Genomic DNA, 22,312 nt, shown 5'->3' with positions numbered 1-22,312 from the left:
AGTTAAATTCCAATTTCCGGCTAGAACTGTCAGAAAAACACTTTTTTCATGAGACACATCGGATTACGTATGAAAAATTTGAAATCATGGACAGATCGTACTTGTCGATAAATTCTCTAATTTAACAGATCTTTGTGTTTCCGCAGCACAATAAGAAAATTTAATTCCAGCTCTTCAATAAATTTCCCTCTATTTATCATATTCTTCTTGCCTTTTTTCTCTTGCTTTATTACCATTCTCTTGCTTTACCACCATTCTTTCGTTTTAGCACCATTTCCTAACAGAGTAGCCCTGACCTGAGAAACTACGTGGTCCTGTCTCGACAACGATATTCTTCTTCTCTTTCTTCTTCTTCTTCCATTTCTTTTTGAACTGGATATTTCGTCGTCGTTGCTGTTGTTGCTGGTGCTGCTGCTGCTACTTTTAATTGCATTCGCGGCGCCGTTTCTGGCGATGTAGTAATGACGATGATGCTATGGAGTATCCTCTCTGACGTAGGTGGAATCCAGTCGCGCAGCGACCGCAGCGTAGATGTGCGGGCGCGAGTCCATTATGCATGTGCATAAGTTGCGCCTCGAGGAGACAAGGGAGGAAGGAGGGGAAAAAAGAATTTCTGACACGGTGAACTGCTTCCTTTCCAGGTTCCACGCCGAAGTGGCTCTTGCACGCGCGTCGATCGTAACGCGACCGAGGATGCTTCTTTGTGCTGACACTTCCGTGAATGCCCATCGAGAGTCGAGATATTCTTGGCGTCTTGGATTCGCGCGACTTGCAAACGAATGCAGCTTGATAATTCCCGACAATCGTAAACTATTGAAGGAATCAATCAAGCGAAAATATCGCGTAGGTACAGACGCCTAATTAACACCGTCTATTTCTAATGTATCGCGAGCAACGCGAACGCAAGCTTGGAAAAGTAGGACGTTTCGAGAACTGAGTGGGCAGTGGGACACGCTATTTAAAAGTGGCATGTACGGTATGATCGGCTCTTATTCTACGAGTGGCCTATCGACCGGTCGTTAGCCTGATTAAATAGGCTCCTCATCCCAAGCTAGGTACTTGAAATGTAGCGCGTAAAGGCTCGATCGAGAGACTTGGTAGTAAAAATTCACGATGCTTTCACTTTCCTTCTACTAAGACTTCTACTCTTTATATGAAATTACTTTTTAATATCTGTGTATTATATACAATATAAAATATGTAATATTGTATGTGTACAATTTTACACATACAATAGGTATATACCGATAATTTCATTACGAATATCTATATACATGTACGCAGTCGGCAGTAAAATTACAATCGTCAAACCACAAGTCGCGTCTCTTTCTTTCGCGCGAGAGGAACAATGATTCCCGCTACTTTATTTACATATTGAAGCGCTATTTCATGTCCACCTATAATTACGAAGTCAGACGAGGAGAAGGATTTCAAGCTGACCCTGGAGGAGGAGAATCGCGGCAAGAGGACACGGGAGGATCGAGGGGAGGTCCAGGGAGATGGCTTGGGGTCTCGGTGTCGGTGTCGGACTCACGGCGTGCTCTCCGGCGCGCGAAGAAGGAAGAGAGCGAATCGGAGAGGAGCGCGCAGAAGGAGATTCGTGCTCTCGTTGACTCCGGCAGCGGCCAGTTTCAGACTTGGCGCTGGACCGTGAGCCACGCGATCTCTGTCCCTCTTGTCTCTCCCTCTCCCTCTCTCTTTCTAACGCGCGCGGCCGCAAGATGTGAGGATCGGCATCGATCGCGTCGCACAGCGAGGTAGAGCCGTCACCTTCTCGATGACAGAATGACACCGCGCGCTTTGGCTCGCTCCGTGTGCGTGGCCGATCGAGCGGAGATCGAACGCGGAGAGTGCAGGCTGTAAGATTGAGAGCGAGAGTGCGGGTCGAGTCGTCCGGATCGAGATCGCGGGTCCGCGAGTCCGACGGAGAGCTTGGACGTCGGAGTGGCGCGGTTGGGTGGATCACGCTTGGGTCGATCGCTCGAAGTTTGCGAAAATTTGCGGGAAGGAGGAGAGATCAGGGGTGAAACACGAGTGCGTCAAGCGTCGAAGTCTCCGCTGCGCGCGTATGTCGATACGCGCGTTTTTTACGCGATACCAAGTCCACGATCCACAGCTGCCATGATCTACCATCAGTCGAATCATCAAGCGCCCACGATGTCGTCTATCAGGAAGACGTCGCCTGGACCGCAACGCCGTAGTCTGCAAGCGTCCCCAGCGAAATGTGCGAAGACGAAGCGGACGAACGAGCGGGTGGTCAACGAGGAGAGATGCAGAGGAAGATGCAGAGTGCAGTGGAGCGAGAAACACGTGAAGGAGGGCTTAGTCCTTGTCCAGGAGGCGCAGCTCGCCAGGGTGGTCAAGACGGGTCCTATCACGGAGCACTATGAGATCGATCCGAAACCGTTCGCGAGGTGAGTCGATTTATGATTCGTAATATGATTCAGAGTTATGCAAAATATAGCCAGAAACTGCGAGGTTTCATCTAGCATGCGTTTAAAAGATACCGCTGATTGAAACGTTGTAAAACACAATTATATACATGCAATAACGGTGTTTCTCGCATCATTATAGATCAAAAAGAGATTATCTTTAACAGAAAGTCTGAAATGACTTGAATTCTTGAATTTTTCACGAAAACCAGCTGCTCAGCTTTGGCAAGTCGCGCGTTATTTACTCCCGACGATCTTTCGTCTCTCCTCAGTCCTCGTCGCGGCTCGCATCGCGTGCAACGAGCCACGCACAATGATTAATCACCCTCGGATGCGACGCATAATTTGTCAAAGCGTTACGCACGGTAGCAATATACGCAACGATACGTGACGCGCGTCGCGCATTAATCATATATATGTATTGCATCGCCGCTAATCGCCGCGCGAATTAGTCCCGTAATGATCGTCGACGACCAGTAATGACGAGGCATCGGTAATAGGGCGCCGATTGCCCAACCTGCAATTTCTCTCGCGCTATAATAATTTAATTTAGAGTCGCACGAAACGCGCCTGTTGCACGCACGCAGACGGGCGGAGAGCCGCACGTGATTTATCCGCGCGTCGTTATCTCGTCGTCGAGCTACTTTCATTTGTATAAAATTGATCGATTTAACGACTCCTGCGTGTGCGACGAACATTTTTCGAATAATGATATCGATCGATCGTCGAATTTGTCGTTTTAAGCTTCGCAGAATGTAAATTGCTGATTAACATTATCTGGGAAAACTTTAACTGTGTCAGAGCAGATTCAGACTTAAAGCGGTTCGCCCAGTTCGTCGTCGCGTTTTCACATCGGAGTGTCTCAACGAAACGAATAAATAAATAAATTAATAAATCAATAAATGTGGGATACGACGTGATAGAGCGACAGTACCGGTTTTTCAGCGGTGTATTGATTAATCGGGACGGTATCGATCGCACGGTTGTTAACCGAAACCGATATAGTGGCTCCCTTTCGAGAAGGCGTGACAAGAGAGGCGCGATCGAGTTTACTCGCGTCGACTTTAAAACGTTTCATATTCATGGGTATGTTAATGCGTCATTTTCATTTCTCAAATAGCGTCGGTGCGCGCACTGATAACTCCACGCGCGCTCGATATCAGCCCCTGCGATTTCCTCGCAGTGCGTTTGCATCGCCAATGAAGCTGATTTACCTGTTGCTACATGGCGAGCACAAAGGCGTCTCGCATAATATATATAAACAGTCGCCATATCGCTGGATCGAGTTATGGACATAATCGCTATATTTATGGAGATTTCTACGTGAATTCGTCGCGGTTATACATCTTACGCGCATTGGCCGTAAACATTCTTTCCTCTTATCCGTTCCTCTCCATGTATAATTAATAATAAAAATTAAAATTGATATTTCTTGGTTGAAGTTCTTGATTGAAATATCAGCAACTCAAGCTGAAACAGTGTATTCAGAGACTAACAATAAAACGCTTTTTCTCATACAATATCTGTGTCTGTGATCGGCCGAGGCAAAAAGTGAAGCCAGGGGCGATAAATTTTCATAAATTATTCAGCGCGTCTCTTCGCTCGGCTTTCCAACACTTCCTGATCGCCGTCATTACGCGATCAATCGCTAAAATCCAATTTTCTATGATTACCGCCCTTACCGATCTTCAATAATAGCGAATGCTTTAATATTATGCCGTATACAGCGGATATTATCCCGGTGGCACAGCGCGTGTGCGCGTTCTTTGATATCCGCTCCGCGCTCGCGATAATTACTTTTGGGAACGAGCCTTGAGCCCCACGGTAAAGGGCAAGAAAAATTGCAGCATATATACCGCCCTCTCCGTCTCTGGCGAGGCGTTTCCTTTGTTCCTCGCGCGAGTCGGATATCTCTCCGTATCCGGGAGGGGTAGAAAAATTCAGTGTACACACCGGCGCGCGGCTTTAAAATTGGAATCGATTAAAGTTAATTGCGTGGCGCGCTATCAGATGCTCATTAATCCTTATCTCCGCGACCGCGAAAGGACGCGGCGGATATTGCCACGATGAGTCGTCGCCAATTTGCACGCGAGACACGTTTTTCACGTGGCAACTGCACTTCCGGTTCTTAAACCTTCCGAGATTACCCTCGCATTTCCTCCGATTCGATGATTTTAATTAATCGATTACATACCAAAAATGTCGAAAACAATCATAAATAAGTTCCGTAAAGAATTCTCGTTCGTCGACGTTGAACGGAAAAATAGAACATTGGGATATTTATGATGTCAATGTAGAAAGTTGATGGTACCTACGATTTTATCTTATATATATGGGCTGTTTATGTAACACTCTCTCTTGTGGATAAAGGTTCGCTCGCTCGCTTGAATACGGGTGAAAACGTGAGGTACGCATTACGAACACAGCCTTGCCAGGCGCCGCGGTGTCGACCTTGCCGAAGAGACGACCGGAATCCTCGACGGCGAGTATGAGATTCTTAGTACGACAAAGAGTGCGAAATAATATGAATTATTCCGTCAGATAGCCGTCGATCTTCGTGAAACGAAAATCAAAGATAAAACACCAAAAAGTTCCCGCGCGATGGAATAGAAAATAAAATTGATAGGGTTCCATAGAAAACGTACGCTTTTTGCGCAATAAATCAGCGATGGCTGTAAGTCCCCTGAAAACGAAGCGTTTTCGAAGAACTTCGAAGTCGCGGAGAGAAGAATGCGATGAGTGGAGGGAAGAGAGAAGAAACGTCACGGAGAGAAAAGTATTCGAGTAATGAAGAATGCCAGGGGAAGGCGGTAACGTTCGGGCATCGACTTGTTTCTCAAGGACGAAATGAATTCATCGCGAATACGCAAAGTCAATCGGTGTTAAAAGTCGAAGACTGCATCGGAACATTCGATCGAACGAGCAACGGACAATTGCAAATATAAACTGTACCGTCACTCTCTCCATCATTTTACATTACGCTTCATTTTATTCTCGCACGTGCGCGCATCTCGTTCCGTATCTTATACAATTTATCTCCGGTGATTTTTCACGATGGTTTGAGATTAAAGTATATACGGAGTATCGCAGGACTGCGTCTTGCAGGGGAGGCTCTACATTTTTTTTCTTTCTTTCCCTCTCAAGAATATATAAGTATTAACAAAGGATTTGTTAAACTTCACAGCGGTCAGTGGGCGAGAGTCTACCGCTGCAGGTCGCGATCGACCGGCATACTTTACGCGGCCAAGTACTCGTCCAGGAACCGATTCAACGCCGATTGCAGCGCGGAACTGAGACACGAGATCGCTCTATTGTCTCTGTGCTCGCAATCCCCACGCGTCGTTAGACTGCACGATGTCTACGAGACACCGAAGGAAATCATCTTAGTCATGGAATAGTAAGTATTACGTTCCTATTCCTTTTTCACTACGTTAAATATTTTGTTTTATATACGTAAATTTTCGCAATATTAATTATTATTGTTAGAGGGATAGCGCTGCGGGAGGTTTATGATGGGGAAAAAATAATGATCGCTCGTAGCTCGTTAGTGACGTGACTTAACTATCCTAAGCATAATCCATCTTCGATTATATTATCCCAAGAAACGACGATTTCTTTCTCAGCGCGCCCGGAGGCGATCTGCAGACGCTCATCGACGGCGATTTGGTGCCCCTCGAAGGTGACGTTGTACACTTTGTGCGGCAGCTAGTGGAAGGACTCGCCTACCTCCACGAGAGAAATATCGCCCATTTGGACATCAAGGTAAGTTCGACCCATAAAAGGTCGATGCGAACTTGTCACGCTTCTCTCGTGTATCCGGATCCCGGAACCGACTGCGTCGCCAGAAATTTCCAACTGTTTTCTCCGTGCTTGCACACGAGGTGGAAGCACGAGGAAGACGTTGAGAAATTTCACGAATAACACGACCCCAGGATGATTCCCCATTGTCGAATCTATTCCATTTGATATGATACTATCGACCGTGTATATTTTGATATGTCTTATATGTAAGTCAGATACATCAAAGTCCAACACGTGATTAACTGATCGAGCGAGCTTGGACAATCATCGAGCGACAGTCTCCATTCCGTAAAAACAATATAATGCGTCTACCGATGGAGGACAGTTTTAATTGCGATCGGTTGAGCTATTGATCGTGTGGGATGATGAACGATAAGCTCTTGAAAACAAATTGGAATTGCCATTTACGCTGTGCACAGACAAAGGTATACACGTGCGCGCGGTTGATGTTTGATCATAGGACCTCTTCTCGATCACGGCGCGACTCAACGAGGAAAGAAAAAAAAACAATCATCCGCGCTCAAATGGAATCGAATACACGGGCCAGCTCCGCCTCGTTTCGATTTATTGCGAGGGCAGCGGGTCGTTTCGACATCTACGGAAATCGAATTTACTTTTACATACGGGTGCTCTGCGGGAAAAAAAATAAAAAAAAAAAGATGGAAACGCTGTCTCTCGTGTCTGCGACGACGAACGAGGATGGAAAACGGACGAGTCGGCCGGACTTTCGAAACTTGAGACACCTTCGCGAGCGATGTTTCTCTCCTCCAAGTGGACGGTGTTGATTTCGTTCGCCGTTCATCAGCGAAAAGAAACCCGCGTTCCAGACGTACCGCGCTTTCAGCATAACGTTTTTCTTGTCGATGTTATACAAATTATTCCGGGACTCTTCTTAGTCAGCGCTTTGAAAATCCGGCAGCGTTTCGGGACGAATAAATTGTCCATTGAACGACGTACGACTCGTTTCGAGCTCGTTTTATTCTTCAAAGTCGACAGTACTCTTTTTTTTCCTGAGTGTCTGGACCTCATACGGACAGCAAACATCCCGGACTGTTTTACTTTTGTGAAGTTTTCGTTTTTTTCAGCCATAAAATGCTTCAACGGCGTCAATTAAGCGCAGACGCGTCGGTATAGCACAGTCGACGACATTTACACGGAAGAGGTCTTTAATCTCCGACGGTCTTTAATCTCGACAGTATTGTTTTATCGCTCCAATCCTTTGCTGTTCGCGCGCTGCATAAAAACGTCGGCGGCTTAGAAGTCTCGGAAAACGGAGCTGCGGCCGTCTCGCTGGACTTGGTTTGACTCGTTTGAGTTCGGAGCTTCTTTCATTCCGCGATATTTTTCGTCTCTTCTCTTCGCACAGCAAGCGTGATATTTTTTATCATTTTCCATTAGCGTTCGCATCACTTATTGCCGTTTCTCACTCGTTTCTCTCGCAATAAATTAGAACTTTGTTCAGACAACTCTTACATACATTTTATCTCGACGTTAACACGTTATTCAAAGAACGCGACGATCGACGCCGAGCCGGATTAGCGTTGCGAGGTGAACATGTATCAGATTGTAAAATCGCGTGGATATTCACGGAAAAAAAACAAGCTGACGACAACAACACTCTGTGGGAGATGCAAAAGCGGCTCTGCGTCGTAAAGTACATTTTGATTCGACGAGGTCGTCGAAATCGCTCGATACGGATAGGAAGATTCCTCCTCGTTATCCTCGCCGAAATAGCTCACGTGGGAGAGAGAGAGAGAGAGAGAGAGAGAGAGAGAGAGAGAAAGAGAAAGAGAGAAAAAGGTCATCGAGCCTTTAGCAACTCGAGCAACATCCTCGACCGAGGTAGCAAGATCGTTTACCAACGTCCGCCTTGCGTTTTTTATTCGCGACCCTCGCGCGCGAGTTAAGGTCAATTTACATCACGTCAAGCCGAGAGTTCGATTACTCCTGCGCGAAACAAAGAGTCCCGGTTGATCCTTGGTCGAGCGACGCGATTAATTTAAGATACGCAATTAATCGCGACAATCGCGTGCATCAGTCATGGGTCGATTGGTGTTTACCGCGCGCGAGAGGGAGTGATGCAATAAATTAACTTTGACCTACTACGAGTTGATCGTTGCTCAAGTTCCCGACGAATGGGTACCACCTGATTTATTTCGTAAGCGCTCTGTGGCGGAGTGTACGTACGTATGTACGTACGTATACGCGCCGTTGCGTACGACGTGAACATTATTCCCGCGCTCCATAAACAAGTCCCTGCCGTATTTGGCGGTGCGGCATATATAGCACGTACGTGAGAAAAAAAGGGAGAAAAGGAGGTTCGAGTGTGCTCGCGCAGGAACCCTGAAAGAGCCGTGTTCCACGCGCGCGATTTCCTCGGATTCCCCTTCCGAACCGCATCGCGAGTAACGAGGAGCTATGAGGAATTTTACCGGATCGAAACGTCCACGTGAAACACGCTTCGCGGAGGATCATCCACAATGAAGAGCGAGATGAGAGGAAAAAAGACAAAAACAGAACGGAGCAGATGATTGGACTCGGGTCTCGGTTTTGTCCCGGGTCATCGCGGGATGCTGCTCAAGTCCAGTATACCGTCTACACCGCGGTACCCGGGGGAGCGTGCCGCGGATAAGAAAGATCGCGCGAAAGCTCGCGACGTGGAGGAGAGAAAAAAAGCAGAGAAGAAAAGAAAACGGAATACGCGGCGCCGCTTCTCGTGTTGCAGCGAACGACGACCACGCCCTGCTCCTTCGCCGGTTGTGCACACGCTCTTGGTGAATCACCACCTGGTTTCCTACCTCCTCCGTAGGGTACTTGCGTCTGGCCTGCCATAACCGGAGCAACTCCCGATAACCCGAGAGTTCCCGCGAGGGGGAAATCGCGCAAAGCGACGCGACGGACCGGGTATTCGGGTTGAAAGATCGAGAGGTATAGTCTTACGACTATGTAACACCTGGCAGCGTACGATTTTATATCCGAGACGTATTAGCATAGATCTTTCCACCGCGGCACCGGTTTGGTCCAGCCAGATACAATATATTTTTCCACATAGAACAAATAGGTTGAATAATCAGGCGACACTGACGTACTTGTATTTGTTCGAGCCCACACGTCTGTTTGGACAACGCGAAAGGATTTCGTCGATTCGATCCGCGTGGGATTGCCGATCGTATCTTTCTGGAGATCCCGGAGAGTTTATCATCAGATATTTACCAATGTCATAATGCTGAAAGAAATTGATTAACAAAACGCCCAAGGCGATCACGCAGATCGGACTCCGTATTTGATTTGTCATTTGCAATTTACATAATTCGTATAGCGATTCATTAAAATTTAAAAGTCAAGATATTAACGTATAGTTTCAACTTGCATACATGGAACATATATTCGGGTTTTTACGTTAGCATTCGATATTTTCATTACAAATTATATTCTAAAGTTTGATATTTGTTCAATTCCAATGGACAAGACCGAATCGAGAACAAAATCCCTTGTATAGGCTCGGTATCGTAGTCCAAATGTTTGATTAGCGTTTCTGGGAAATGAAGCGTCGTATCGATCGCGCTTCTTATTTCGTCGAGCGAATTCATCGTAATTAAATTGGAATCGCGTAAAACGTGAACGCGCTCGATCTTTCGATCGCGTCATCCGATCTCTCCGAGTTCGCAATGGCAAGCCAGCCTGAATGAGAATTACTTCGCGCTCTCAGCTTAATTGACAGTCGTTTCACGGAAAAACGCGAGACAAATAAATCTCTTGTAAAAGGCCACTTGCAGAGCGAGAGGACGGTGGACGAAGATGGGCGGTGTTCGCCGTTTTGATTCGCGAGCGCGATTGCGAGCCGCGCGCATTATTCTTTATAGTCTTCCCACTAGTGTGGCCTGCATGTCATTCGGTTGCACGCGTTCGCGAGCTTCTGCGCGATATTATTGCGCCCGTAAAGCCGACGTGCGGAGAGCACGGCCGCGTAATATTCCCGCCACGTAATGGCCCCGTCGAGGGAATTACGTATCTCTCCGAGGGCCGCGGCGAGATTTATTTTTACGTCTTTTGTCATTATTTATTAGCTGCGCGCGCGCGGCCAAGAGAAACTTTGAATATTCAGGCGCGCCTACGTGAAAATACCCAAGGCTCCTCCCGCGACGTTGATTGCTGACCGAGCTGACAATGAGCGTCGACGAGGCTCGGAAAAGGGTCGTCCTCCGTCGCGTTTCATCTTCAAGTGAGGATGGATTGATCTGGACGCTCGATATGCGTGCTCCTATTTGCCACGAAGCAAAGAAAATAATCTTTTTACATCGACACCTACGAACGGCTACCACTTTATCGTATCTTGCTCAACCGAGTTGTTGCTCCACACGCGAATATACGCGTACGTGCGTTATGCGCTCGGTTCGTACGAACGATCTGGCGGCTGGCGAAAGTCACGATTCTGATCGATATATAAAATTAAAAAATATGTCAAATCGTCCAAGATCGTTGCGATTCAGATTATGTCAGCAATTATAATAATGCAGCCTTCGATAGTCAGCGACCTTCGTTACACGCCGGTTACTACTGATTTATGGTAATTGGATTGTCGGCGTGTCTTTGAATTCGCGGCGATCCGCCGCAAATCGTTAGCGCAGTAGTTCGCATGCTCTTTACCCTTCTCAAGTCCGATACATTTTCATAAATTATTTAGGGATAATATCGCGCCGGCTCTGTACACCGATGTCTTTCGCGACTAATTATTTCCCTCGTCGACGATCGATCGGCCACGTCGTTGCGACGCGGCCACGTTAGAGCCAAGTACGAATACAGCGACTCGGTTGTAGCCGGCATCGAGATAGCATTTATATTGGCAGACAAACGCCACTATTCACCAGGTCGTCGTAAAAACGACGCATCGAAGACGGCACGCCGCGTTCCGTCGAGCCGCGCGCGCACTGCGCGCTCGTTGAACTCTCCTCTGTTTCTCTTTGTCGCGAGGTATATCGAGGTCGTTCCCGAAGCGAGCATGGAATTCAAAGTAAAGGGACGATTACCGGATGCGGAAGAATGCACGATGCAACCCTGTGCGCGCATCTCTGAAGCGATCGTCGAAGTGCGGTCGTCGAATCGCGATTCCGTAATCTAAACGACGCGACGCGCGTACACCGAAATTCCATTCACCGGGCGGAACCGGCAACGATACCGGGCACGCTGTAACGCGATACAGAAATCGCTTCCTCACGCCGTTAATATGCTCGCGCGCCCTTATCTGCACGAGCACGCGGAAGACCGATCGCATCCCTTTGGTTACGGCCGCAATAAAACGGGCGACAGACAGTTCAGCTCTTCGAGGTACGAACGCGATCCCAGCAGAACCATCTGTTTCGTGAGATAAAATCGTGCAAGGCGATTTGATCGTGCGGATTGTACGATGGAATAGCCAACAATTTAACCTGTCCGAAGCTAAACCGATCAACTCCATAAAATAGAAAGTGGAAAAAATTAACCAAGTTATATTAATATAGGTATCAATCGCGTGCTCTGATAAATTTCAGAAATTTATAAAAAGATGCTAATCAGTTCGGCTTCGGAGAGGCTCAATTTTGAGACTGTTCGCTCGCTTTACCCATTAGACATTACACGTGTAGACTTGTAGAAAACTTGGTTCCCTGTTTTTTTTTTACAGCCTCAAAATCTGGTCATGATGGGCTCCTTCCCGGACTGCGATGTTAAGTTGTGCGACTTCGAGATCTCGAGAGTGATTCTCGAAGGCACTGAAGTCCGGGAGATTCTTGGCACGCCGGATTATGTCGGTGAGTGACCGGCCTTCTAAAATTCTCAGTATACTTACTACTTCGCGACTTTACTTATATTATCTATGAGAAATTTAACTTTTAAGTGGCACACACACACACACACATAAATAATCAAACAATTTTGGAAAAAAATTACTGCAAACAAAAAAAAATGATTTGAAGACTTTTAATTCAAGCTTCAATTTGAGTATCTGAAACGATCTATTCTTTATGTAAAAAGAAGTTAATTAAAGAAGTAAATATATTTTAATCTTTAATTATAAAAATATGAAAATAAATAAAAATAATATATAATAAAGCGAAAGTATTTTTATATATGCCGAAAGAGTATATGTACTATGTAATTGTTATAAAAACCTGTAAAGATAACAAAAACATTATTTTGATAAGACAGTCTTTCGTAGTATTACTTTCTAGAAGAAATGTTCTGATTTTCTGTCGCGTATCAACGTCATTTGAGATTTTGAAAGTTCAACGCGTTTCATAAATCTCTTTTGAGCACGCAATAATTCGGAGCACGCCCAGTTGAGAGATCGCCGAGAGATCGGCGCCGATAGCGACTTGACAAACTTCCTTAATCAAGAACACAAAAATATAAATTGCCGCATTATAACTGTCGAGAGATAGCGTATACCGGGCATTACTCGGTGCCAAGGAGTCACCGTGACGTCGTTTCGGAGGGAAACTCGTCCAGGTGGTACGTCCGCGCTCTTTGCTCTTTGCCGCGCGGTTTAATTGCTACCGATCATTATCTGGATTCGCTAATTGACGATCACCGTGGCGAGATCGCAAATATAATCGATATTAATTGACACGTTAGCCTTATTGCACGCTGCCGAGCCCGCAGACGCACACCCTTAATAAAGCCCGGAGGGGGACCCCCCGTTACGTATATACGCATACGCACATGCGGTGACGGGTCCCCCCGATTCCCCCTGCTGTAATTGACGTCGGTCTCTTCAAATCGTGCTGTTTCCAGGCAAGGTAATCGACGCGTCGTGGCTTTTATGTCGCGGAACGAAGTAAATAACAAAGTCGGACGGCCGATGAATTAACGTCCCTCCTTTGTGCGATCTTTTCCTTTTTTTTTCTCCTTCTCTTTTTATCTCTGTCCCTACCTCGCGAAAATTGAGATCTCGCGCGAACAATGCTTCTTCGCGTCGGGCCGTCGTAAGTCCAAATATGATTTGCAATTTAAAGCGACGCGTTCCTTCGGACTCGCCGAAAATTATTTACCGATTAATCATCGCCGGTGTCGGCTTCAATCGGTCTCGCCCGCCCACTTATCTCATTTTTCTCATTCGCTGTAACAGCGAAATGTCAAGCGGTGAGGTAGTAACCGTTACGCCCGTTAAGACCAGGGTGTTCTAAATCCGTCTGCTTAATTGGTAGAACCGGTGGACTACCCGCCGCGCGATTTAATTGATGCGTGTCGCCACCGCGCACGATCGCATACTGTCTACGAAATAATAGGATCAGCGGGGTCGACGGTGGGTAGTTTAAGATCGTATCATCGGCCGAGGCAATCCGGTCTGACATTCTGACGGCGATAGACCGGAACAGTTATTGCAATCGTATCTCCTCGCTCCGCGCTCGCGCTAAACTTTTACGGGGGCTTCGCGTGGAGCCAGATCGGGACTATAATGACGATCTTAGGCGACGAGAGCTGAAACTGCGACGCGTATAGAATCACCTTCGCAGCATCATCCCGAACCGACCCGTCTCGTCTTCGCGAATCAGCCCACAATTTTCATACGTAAATAAAAATGACGCTTGCGAATTCGAGTGACGTCACATGCGAGGTCACTGGACACGAAATAAGTGGACGTGCGGAGGAGAGACCTCGGCACGCGTGAGACTATTGCGCGTACATTTCCATACATTCAATCGTGTTTACATTTCTCTTTCAGCGCCTGAAATACTACATTACGAGCCGATCATGCTGGCAGCCGATATGTGGTAAGATCAAACGTCAAGTGTTTCGTTACCCTTTCTGTGCAGATGCACAGCTCGGGTTTCTTTCGTCTACGAAAATATTCTCTTTTCCAGGTCACTCGGTGTCACAACCTACGTGTTGCTGACGGGCTTCTCGCCCTTCGGTGGCGAGACCGATCAAGAGACCTTCCAGAATATATCCTTAGGAGAGGTGGACTTTCCCGAAGAGCTGTTCGAGGATGTCTCGGCGCAGGCAAAGGACTTCGTCGCAAAGCTTTTGGTGCTAGACCCAAGGTATAATCACCGTAGGACTAGCAACGAGCGTTCGAGCGTCTATCTTTTGAGAGTTTTTAAATAATTTCGTCATATAAAGACTCGAATCGCGCTCTCGGATATTATTAAAAGCTGGAAATTCTGGAGAATCTTAAAAGTTTGGAATACCTTGAAAAAGCTTACATCGTCATACATTGAAAGTAATTCGATGCGTCCTCGAGTCCAACAATGTACGACTCATCGCGCTTAGCTTCTCTCAAATAAATTGTATCGAGGAGTAAATTTTATTTTTATTTTTATTTTCCAAGTGCACGGATGACCGCGAAACAATGCCTGCGCCACGACTGGCTGCGCGGCGCCCCAACGCAAGCGTCGCCGCACCTGCGAAGGTACCTGTCGAAATCGCGGGAGGTTCTTCTGGAGCGCGTGGTCAGTCGCGAAAACTTGAGGAGGGCCGCGCTCATGAGCCAGGCGACCAGCCAGGCGAGTCTCTGTCAAGGGGACGTCCAAAGTGACCAGAACTATCAGCAGCATCGTCAACAGGGCTTACAGGATTGCATACTCAGTCAAAGCGAAATGTGCTTAAGTCATCGCCTAACCGGAAGTCGTTCGAGTTTGGGGGGTAGCGAGGGACCCAGTCCGGCGGATTCTCAGGCCAGCCTGAACTCCTCCAGGACTAGCCTGAGCTGCGCGAGCCAGAGCTGTCTGCTGAATCAAGAACAGACGCAGGGACTGCTGAGTAAAGCTCAGAGCCGATCGCAGGCTAATCTGAATCAAGGCCTGAGTCGCGGTATATTGTCGAGAATACGCAGTCTGAATCGCGTTCAGTCTCAGGCGTGTCTACTGAACGGATCTTCGGCGATCAATTGCGGACGAGCCGGTGCCGTCGCTACGATGAATCCCGTAATCAGCAAGTCCCGCGAGAAACTGTACGGTTTAAGATCCTTGTCAAAGTCCCAGGGTGTCCTGGATATCTACAGAAGTCTGGAATGCCTGAAACGACGAAGGAAGAGCTACCAGCGCGCGAGGACCGAGGACATGTTGCCGATTTTCAAGCAACTCGGCGCCGAGATCGCGTCCTCCAGGCTGACACCCTCGATAAGCGACGATCGTTTGGTCGTTGACGTAAAATCAGAGATCGATTTAACATCCGATAAGATCGAGCGGAAGATTGACCAAAATGTGCCAACCGTTTCGTCGACAGACGCGAAGACACCGAACGATTTTAGCAGCGATGATCGGAACCACTCGTGCGTCGAGTTGAATAATGATTCGCAACGCGCAGCGATGAACGCGGAACCGCAGACCCCGAAGAAGTTCACCTCGGAATCCGAGGAAAATCTAGATTCCCTCAAGTCTGTCGAGTCGGACACCCTAACGGAGGATTCCGATGAGATGACGTTGTGCCGTAACGCAGCGCCCGTCAATGCGTACAAACGTCCCTGCGAACGTCAACATTCCGACGTGTCCAGTCGTTCCAACAACTCTGACGACAAGGAGGATCGCTCGACGGAATCGGAGAATGAGGAGCCGAAGTACACGGTAGCGCAGCTGGTCTCCGCCTTCAACAAGCACCAGGAAGTCGCCTCGAGGACGAGCCTGAGAGCAATCATGTCCGAGAGGCGGATCACCGAGATGACGTTCCCGACTGGCACGAAGGCGTTGCGTCTCTTTATCCCGGACATCAACATCACCGAGAGTAAGATCGTCAGGCGAAAAACGAGCTACAAGCCGCGAAAGAATTGGGAGGAACTCAGGAAGCGTAACGAGAAGAATGAGGGCGTCTTAAAGAGCCTTGATAACGATTCCGGCAACGAGGACGACGACAATGAAGACGAGACTCGAGACAGCACGAAGGATGATCCCACGAAGGATGAAAGGGATTGCGCGAGGAATACTGAGGAAAGAGTTGTCGATATTTCACAGGGCTTAATAAAAAATGAAGACACGAATTTATCCTTGGAATGGTCGCTCTTGCAACCTGAGGAGAACAATGGACAAAGTATCTTCGTCGACAACGCGGATACTCAAAACAATCTCGATACCACGATAGATGAAAAATACAAACAATGTGTGAAAGGTGCTATGTCTGGCAAAATGGAAACGCTCGAAGACAAAAATAAAAAGAAATATCCAAAGCAGTTAGAATTACAGCCGAAGGTTACCGTTTCGATACGTCAAAAGGAGAGATTACCTAATTATATATATCCGGACATAACTGTCACCGCCAAAGACAATCGCGAAGCCTCTAAAAAGACTGTTGTGACTGCGACTAATGGAAAACCCGGACCTAGAATATCTAAGATCGATCGAATCAAACCGAGTTTTGGCGCCGATTCCGCGAACGTAAATCTCAAAGATATTCTACAGCGGGTGGACAATTCCCAAAGTACCTCCAAAGAAAATCTAGAAAATCTGAGGAAAAGAACATCGATCGCGAAAATTATTTTGAACGACAATCTTGTTCATGACAATCAAGATAGTAGTCTTGGCGGTTGCAAAATGAATTCTCGCGCAAAAAGTGAACCGCCCTCGAACGATAGCCAGTCGGAAGATCAAATGAAGCTGACGGTACCGCCGTCTTTCATTCGATCCTCTTCCTTGTCTAGCGACAGTAGCTGCCCCACGCCGTCCAGCGTGCAATCTGACGTGAACGTATCGTGGGAGGATGTGCAGGTCGTCACGGGCTCTACCACGTCTCTGGAAAAGGAGGACGTTTGCAGGGTCGCGAAGAAGAGCGACGTCCAGCGAACGTGTAGCGAGGGAAGAAATAGGCAGTGCGCGGAGGACCGGAAAGTCTGGGGACGGATCTGTACCGGTTCCTACACCAGGGCCATGGAAAAATTTAGCAGCAAAAATATAGACGCCGCGAAGAAATCGCTGGGTTCGACGATTCTCACTCAACAGACGGAAAAGACTAGAAGAAAGAGCAGCCCTGCGATGCCGCAATATATAAGTCCTTAAGAATCTTAATCTTTAGACGATTGCAATCTAAAAAGTACATAAAAGTTGCAATACAATTTGGATGAGAGACCCGAGGTCATAAATATATCCACTTAATGTTCCTGAAGGAATAGCGAATTCTAGACTGGAGTCGACGCGACGCGGATTGCAGTAACGCGGAATCGAAGTGAGGAAAAGATCGAAAAAATACTTTTTTTTCACCACATCCTAACAAGACAAAAGAGAGAGATAATGCTCTCGCGATCTTAGCGAATGACCGTGAATGCGAACCTTGAGCGATTCACGGGCATTAGAAACTCCGTTGCAGTGCCACGCGTCGACATCACCGATCGAAGCGTATCGACATGGCTTAATGACATGAAGACACGTGTCAGCGATTCTACCGACCGTCATTAACGTCCCACTCGATTGTGTCGTACTCATGATCGATGGCTCTTGGCTCTAGCGTTATCCCTTTGGCTTAATTATTGTATTAAGGGAATGTTCATCCTTGTTCACGCGCGCGCACACTGCCAAGGTGGTGTCAATGAGGGTGGTGAATATATTTGTAGGAAAACAAGGGCGCATAGTGGATGAAGTAGAATGTAGTTCGAGTTTCTGGCATATAATATATCGTCTCAGTTATGTTCTACGTTTTTAAAAAATATTTATAAACTATTCTTAAATTTTCTTGCGCAAAATCTAATGTTCTTTGGAAATTTTAATATTTTTAAAAAATTGTACATATAGAGATTAGATTACTTTTCTCTTTCTTTTTAAAACAAATGCTATACGTATTGTATTTTTTATATGTGAGTAACCGATTAATAAACTGAGACTAAAAAATAAATACAAATAAACACTGTTCTTCAACCGGTGTAATTACTAGAAAGATAACCACAATCACTTTTGTAAGACATAATTAGGTATATGATCGTGAAATTAAAAGGATCGCTGCAGATACACGATCACGGCCACAGCTCCTTATGGGATAATTATAGAGTGATTCACTTTAAGCAAATTGCGTGCGCGCGCTTTCAAAGATGCGATTACAGATCGATGCAGGAACTGTACGCAGTTTGACCTCCGCGGAATTGCAGAAAAATAAGATTAATATGTCGTTGATGGAGCTATAAGCCGGGATCGGATTGATGATTAGGTATCAGACATGAGTTTGACTAAAGGGATAGCGATAGCTCTTTCATACGAATTGGTAAAATTAAATTTTATTGTAATAAAAAACAAGTCTCAGTTCATTATTGTTTCAATACAATATAATATATGTAGTTGCTATATAATATGCACAAATAATAGTACACTAACTTGATCACTCCCATCGACTTTTTCGCACTCTTTTGCGTTCCGGTACCGAGGAATTAGAAGCTTGACTCTCTTCAGGCTCAGGCTTTGGTGGTGGAACGGTTGGTGGTGGAACGGTTGGTGGAGGAACGGTTGGTGGCGGCGGCATTATCACGGAAGGTGGAGTGATCGTCTGTTCCCAGGTGTGATCCGATGACGCTCGGAACTAAAGCGTATCAAGATTATGTTAGAGATATTAGTACTTCTGAATTTTGTTTCTTGATGTACATTTTATAGAAATAACTCCGCGCCTTACCTGGGAATTATATTGACTTCGGAAAGCGGCTTTCATAGCGGAAAGTCTGTCACTACCAGGTCCGTGTCTTTCTAACTTTTTAACGACTTCGTTGATATCCTTGGATGCTTGTGACGTTGAGCCACCCTGAAATATACAACCATCATTCCACACAATTGTTCTAGAAGATACATAATCAGGTATATAAATTATCATTACGATGTATACCGAATTCGACGAATTGGGTCTGCCTCTGAAACCAAGTCCTGCTCCACCGATATTTAAACTCTTTCCTTTTCCACCTTTGAACCTCGATTTTCTGAACCAAGCGCTTTGCATAGCCAAATCCATCAAGCTCTTTGGCACTTCCTGATTTGCTCCCTCCAAATTTCTCACTAAATGTCCAGCAAACTCCTTATCTTTTTCTGTCACAAGGGTATATGCCGTACCCTTTTCACCGGCTCGTCCTGTTCTTCCTATTCTGTGTGTATGCGTATCGATATCTCGCGCTACGTCGTAATTCACAACAGTCTTGATATGTGGAATGTCCAAGCCTCGCGCTGAAACGTCACAAGATAAGAATTTCGCATACATACATACATATACGTATATATATATATATATTTTTTAAGCATAGTTTTAATTACCGGCTACGTCAGTAGCGACCAAGGTACTGACATCCTTCTTTTTAAAAGCCGTAATCACTTTATTTCTCTCAACCTGATCCATATCACCGTGCAAAAGTAATACATCAAACTCTTTCAGTTTGAGATTATTAGCAAGTTCTTCCGCGTTGAGCTGATGTAAGGGAAAAACATATAAACTTAGTTTACACATCCCTTTGACATTGTACTAACAGTTATGGGATGCTAGTTTTCGCACCTTCTTAGTGACAAAGATCAAAAGACTGCCAGCGCTTAGAAATTCAACCAAGTTCTGTAACAGCCAGTTCCATTTACCACTAGGATTGTTATGAAACATGATAACATGTTGCGTCACATCGGTATTAGCTTCACCGACATCTCCTTGCACTATCCTAATAGGATCTGTTAAAACATCCCTAGCGAGCTTCTCTACTTTTTTTTTGAACGTTGCACTAAACAACAATGTTTGTCTGTCAGGTCTCACGTGATTACATATAGATCGTACTTGTGGTTCTATAAAAAAAAAGAAAGATTTAATATATATATACTATTAATATTCTCTCAGTGTATATTATACGGTGTGTGTTTGCTCACCAAATCCCATGTCGAACATTCTGTCAGCTTCATCTAGAACTAGAAATGTAACTCTAGATAAGTTCGTTGCTTTCATCTTAACCAAATCGATCATTCTACCCGGGGTAGCGACTACAATTTCTGCTCCGCTTTCCAGCGCTTTGCTCTGTTCCCATTTGCTGCCACCTCCATAGCAGCAGCATACTTGGATATTATAAACCTTTCCAAACTTCTTTGCTTCTTGATAAATCTGCAAACAACATTTACGGTAGACGCTAATCTTTGAACATTTCTTTGTAGCAGAGAGAACGAGATTTTTGATACCTGTTGAGACAATTCTCTCGTTGGCGCCAAAATGAGACCAATCGGGCCATCTCCAGCTTTCAATTCGCGCTGATCCATGATGTGCACTAACATCGGCCAGATAAATGCCGCTGTTTTACCGCTACCGGTTTTTGCTATGCCTATTATATCCCGTCCACTTAAAGCGGCAGGAACCGCCTGCGCCTGAATAGGCGTAGGCTGCGTGTACTCGTTTTTACGGATAGTTTTAATCAGCGCTTCGTCAAAACCGAAATGGCCGAAACTTGTGACCGGATTCGGCGGAGACGGTCCAGATACCTTTATACCCAGAGTCTTTCTCAAGTCATCAATCTGCTGTTTACCTAAACTTGTGATCTCTTCATGTACATTATAAAAGTTTTTCTCGAACGGTTCATATTCTATTTCGCTGTGATCGAGTGGAGGTAGTGGATCGATCTCCTTCTTCTTTGGTGGCGCGATGGGATTGCCATCTTCATCGTAATCGATCTCTTGATCAGACTCTTCTTGTTGTAAACCGGCAGTTGGATTCTCTTCCATATACCTTAGGAATGAAACAAAGACAGATTGTATATTTTACCACATATTTTACGTCAAATATGTGATTGGTCTAATATCTGATAAACTTGTACCTATAGTAACTTTCCTCGTCGTCTTCCCCATCAATATCCGCTCGAAATCCTTTGGGTTTGTCTTCTTTACGATTATCACCGCCCTGAGTCACGCAACTGCTCCGCTTGACTTCCGCGTCGATACCCGCCATGAAAGCATCCAGGGGGTCCTCCTCGCTGTCGCTCTCATCCTTCGTCGTTGATTTCTTCATCAAGTCGTACGTGGGAGAACCAGGCGCGGGTATATATTCCAACGACGAAGTTGGAGGCTCGTCATCATCCTCGAAGTATCTGGGTTTAAACAGGGATTGTAAACTTTAATACGACTGTTTTTTTTTTTTTAACGCTATCGTTTGCACGTGAAGTTATACTAACTCTTCTTCCGTCTTGCTGCGCTTTTTGGGCATACCCCAACAAGCGGACAAGGCGTTTTCCGTAATGGCATTCATCGTGTGATAGCCCTGCTTGCTCAGGGTAGAGTTCGGCGGAGGCGGAGGTACATTGGTGCCGCCTCTCTTCGTCCCAGACATTTGGAAGCCGGTGAAGCCGAAGCCTTTCGGCTTGTTACCACCTCCTCGATGATAGCTCATTGTGTTGGCTTACAACAAGATCAATGCTAATTAATATCTCGTCCTCCCGTTATCGCAGTCCTTTTTAATAAAAATGAACCGATAAACGGGTAACCTCTGTTACGCGATAAGACGCAACATCGAGTTGCTGTAGAAAACAATGCGACACATTGTACGTACAAAGTCTGATTTGCGTTTCACATCTAAAACTACTAAAATACTCAATCGATTGATACGTCAAATTGATACAGCAACAGAGCGTCTCTCGCGAGTGGTGCTTATTCGCGTAATTAACGCTCGAAGATCAAAGGTTAGGACGCGAGTTCCGGAGCGGCGTTAAAGCCGCCAAGTAATTTCGATAAATTTCTCTCCGCGATGTAATCGTAGAAATCCTGGCTAGGCGACGAGTACCTGTCGCACAACGAGCTCACGGATCCGTTCGCATTTATTCCCACTGTCGAACGGGTATCGGGTATGACGTTCCGTCACGCAAAAAAAAAACGGTCACGAACTACGCGGCGTCGTCACGTCGTTTGGTTAGTCGCGCGGTTCGCGGTTTCGTCGCGCGATGGTGCGACGAGCGGAGGCAACATGGCCGACGCATAGCCCGTATCGGTCACCGATGACGGCGCCACTAATGGCCACGGCCACGTTCAGCAGACACAACTGTTGAGTTCGTCTTATCAACACTCTGCGTTGATTGGTTGGTTCTAAACGTAAGAGCCAATCACGTTCGACTGCTACTCAGCAGCTTGGTCTGCTGAACGCGCCCAATGCCAAAAATGACACGCGATCCCGTTGAAACGGAGATGGAGGGGACACTCACA

General features: G+C 46.2%; 2 protein-coding genes across 3 annotated transcripts; one reads left to right on the top strand and one right to left on the bottom strand.

Moving 5' to 3' along the window:
* Positions 1 to 1,426: 1,426 nt before the first annotated feature.
* On the top strand, positions 1,427 to 18,429 carry LOC139816086 (uncharacterized). Its single transcript, XM_071783428.1, has 7 exons — positions 1,427 to 2,414; positions 5,617 to 5,829; positions 6,056 to 6,194; positions 11,893 to 12,019; positions 13,933 to 13,981; positions 14,072 to 14,251; positions 14,539 to 18,429. Exons 1-7 carry the CDS (start codon positions 2,122 to 2,124, stop codon positions 17,192 to 17,194), a joined length of 3,657 nt encoding a protein of 1,218 aa, XP_071639529.1. The 5' UTR covers positions 1,427 to 2,121; the 3' UTR covers positions 17,195 to 18,429.
* LOC139816088 (ATP-dependent RNA helicase DDX42) lies at positions 18,382 to 22,181 on the bottom strand. 2 transcript variants are annotated; one of them, XM_071783429.1, is made up of 10 exons: positions 21,897 to 22,181; positions 21,292 to 21,514; positions 20,938 to 21,207; positions 20,309 to 20,849; positions 20,006 to 20,234; positions 19,650 to 19,924; positions 19,415 to 19,565; positions 18,996 to 19,327; positions 18,789 to 18,914; positions 18,382 to 18,698 (listed from the first exon to the last, which is right to left on the bottom strand). In XM_071783429.1, the coding sequence occupies exons 2-10, from the start codon at positions 21,504 to 21,506 to the stop codon at positions 18,501 to 18,503; spliced, it is 2,337 nt and encodes a 778-aa protein (XP_071639530.1). In that variant the 5' UTR covers positions 21,507 to 21,514; positions 21,897 to 22,181; the 3' UTR covers positions 18,382 to 18,500. The 2 variants fall into 2 exon arrangements, with proteins under 2 accessions (XP_071639530.1, XP_071639531.1); XM_071783430.1 differs by lacking the exon at positions 21,897 to 22,181 and having other exon boundaries at positions 21,292 to 21,885.
* Positions 22,182 to 22,312: the final 131 nt, after the last annotated feature.

This window comes from Temnothorax longispinosus, chromosome 7 (assembly GCF_030848805.1).
Source record: "Temnothorax longispinosus isolate EJ_2023e chromosome 7, Tlon_JGU_v1, whole genome shotgun sequence".
NCBI lineage: Eukaryota > Metazoa > Arthropoda > Insecta > Hymenoptera > Formicidae > Temnothorax > Temnothorax longispinosus.
The sequence above is the reverse complement of the archived record's forward strand: the minus strand, read 5'-3'. Positions and strand labels throughout refer to the sequence as shown.

Bases quoted from the DNA above. Each gene is read 5' to 3' on its own strand.
- LOC139816086 (XM_071783428.1), top strand. From the start codon at position 2,122: ATGATCTACCATCAGTCGAATCATCAAGCGCCCACGATGTCGTCTATC. The intron at 5,830-6,055 runs GTAAGTATTACG...TTTCTTTCTCAG, and splicing joins ATCATCTTAGTCATGGAATA to CGCGCCCGGAGGCGATCTGC. The intron at 14,252-14,538 runs GTATAATCACCG...TTATTTTCCAAG, and splicing joins CTTTTGGTGCTAGACCCAAG to TGCACGGATGACCGCGAAAC.
- LOC139816088 (XM_071783429.1), bottom strand. From the start codon at position 21,506: ATGAGCTATCATCGAGGAGGTGGTAACAAGCCGAAAGGCTTCGGCTTC. The intron at 21,208-21,291 runs GTTAGTATAACT...GTTTAAACCCAG, and splicing joins CGCAGCAAGACGGAAGAAGA to ATACTTCGAGGATGATGACG. The intron at 19,566-19,649 runs GTGCGAAAACTA...CCCTTACATCAG, and splicing joins TGATCTTTGTCACTAAGAAG to CTCAACGCGGAAGAACTTGC.